At 73.9% G+C, this 402-nt stretch overlaps 1 protein-coding gene across 1 annotated transcript in view; it reads left to right on the forward strand.

Moving 5' to 3' along the window:
• The window catches only part of SASH3 (SAM and SH3 domain containing 3), a 7630-nt gene extending 7376 nt beyond the window's left edge, over window positions 1-254 (forward strand). The window contains exon 8 of the mRNA XM_009284600.1: window positions 49-254. Within this exon, the coding sequence (XP_009282875.1) occupies window positions 49-236 (188 nt within the window). The 3' untranslated portion in view covers window positions 237-254. The remainder of the gene's footprint in view (window positions 1-48) is intronic.
• The last annotated feature ends 148 nt before the right edge of the window (window positions 255-402 follow it).

Below are 402 nucleotides of genomic sequence, written 5' to 3' on the forward strand. Positions count from 1 at the left end.
CCCAAGCAGAAGCCTCGCTGCCCGCCAACGCCTCGTCCTGTCTCCCAGCAGCGAGTGAGCCGGAGGAAGGCGACAGCTCCGAAGCCCAGCCTTCACCCTCGGAGCCCAAGGGGGACATTCCCCGGGACTCGGGCTGCTTCGAGGGATCAGAGACCCTAGATGGCAGCCGGGATGAGGCCGAGCTGGGGGGTCCCGAGGGGCAGCTGCGGGCTCTCTCCCTGGCAGAGTCCTCCTGAGCCCGCCCTGCCTGCCAGCACTGCCCCGCCGATGGGCGCAGCCCGCAGCCGCGCCCTGCTCTGGCCCTGGGCGCAGGGGATGGAGTGGTGCGCGCGGGGGAAGCAGGTGAGCCCCGGCAGCGGGACCCCACGGCCCCGGCACCCCTGCGCTGCAGGCGGGCCGGGC

This window comes from Aptenodytes forsteri, unplaced genomic scaffold, assembly GCF_000699145.1.
Source record: "Aptenodytes forsteri isolate BGI_AS27 unplaced genomic scaffold, ASM69914v1 Scaffold455, whole genome shotgun sequence".
NCBI classification, from domain to species: Eukaryota; Metazoa; Chordata; class Aves; order Sphenisciformes; family Spheniscidae; genus Aptenodytes; species Aptenodytes forsteri.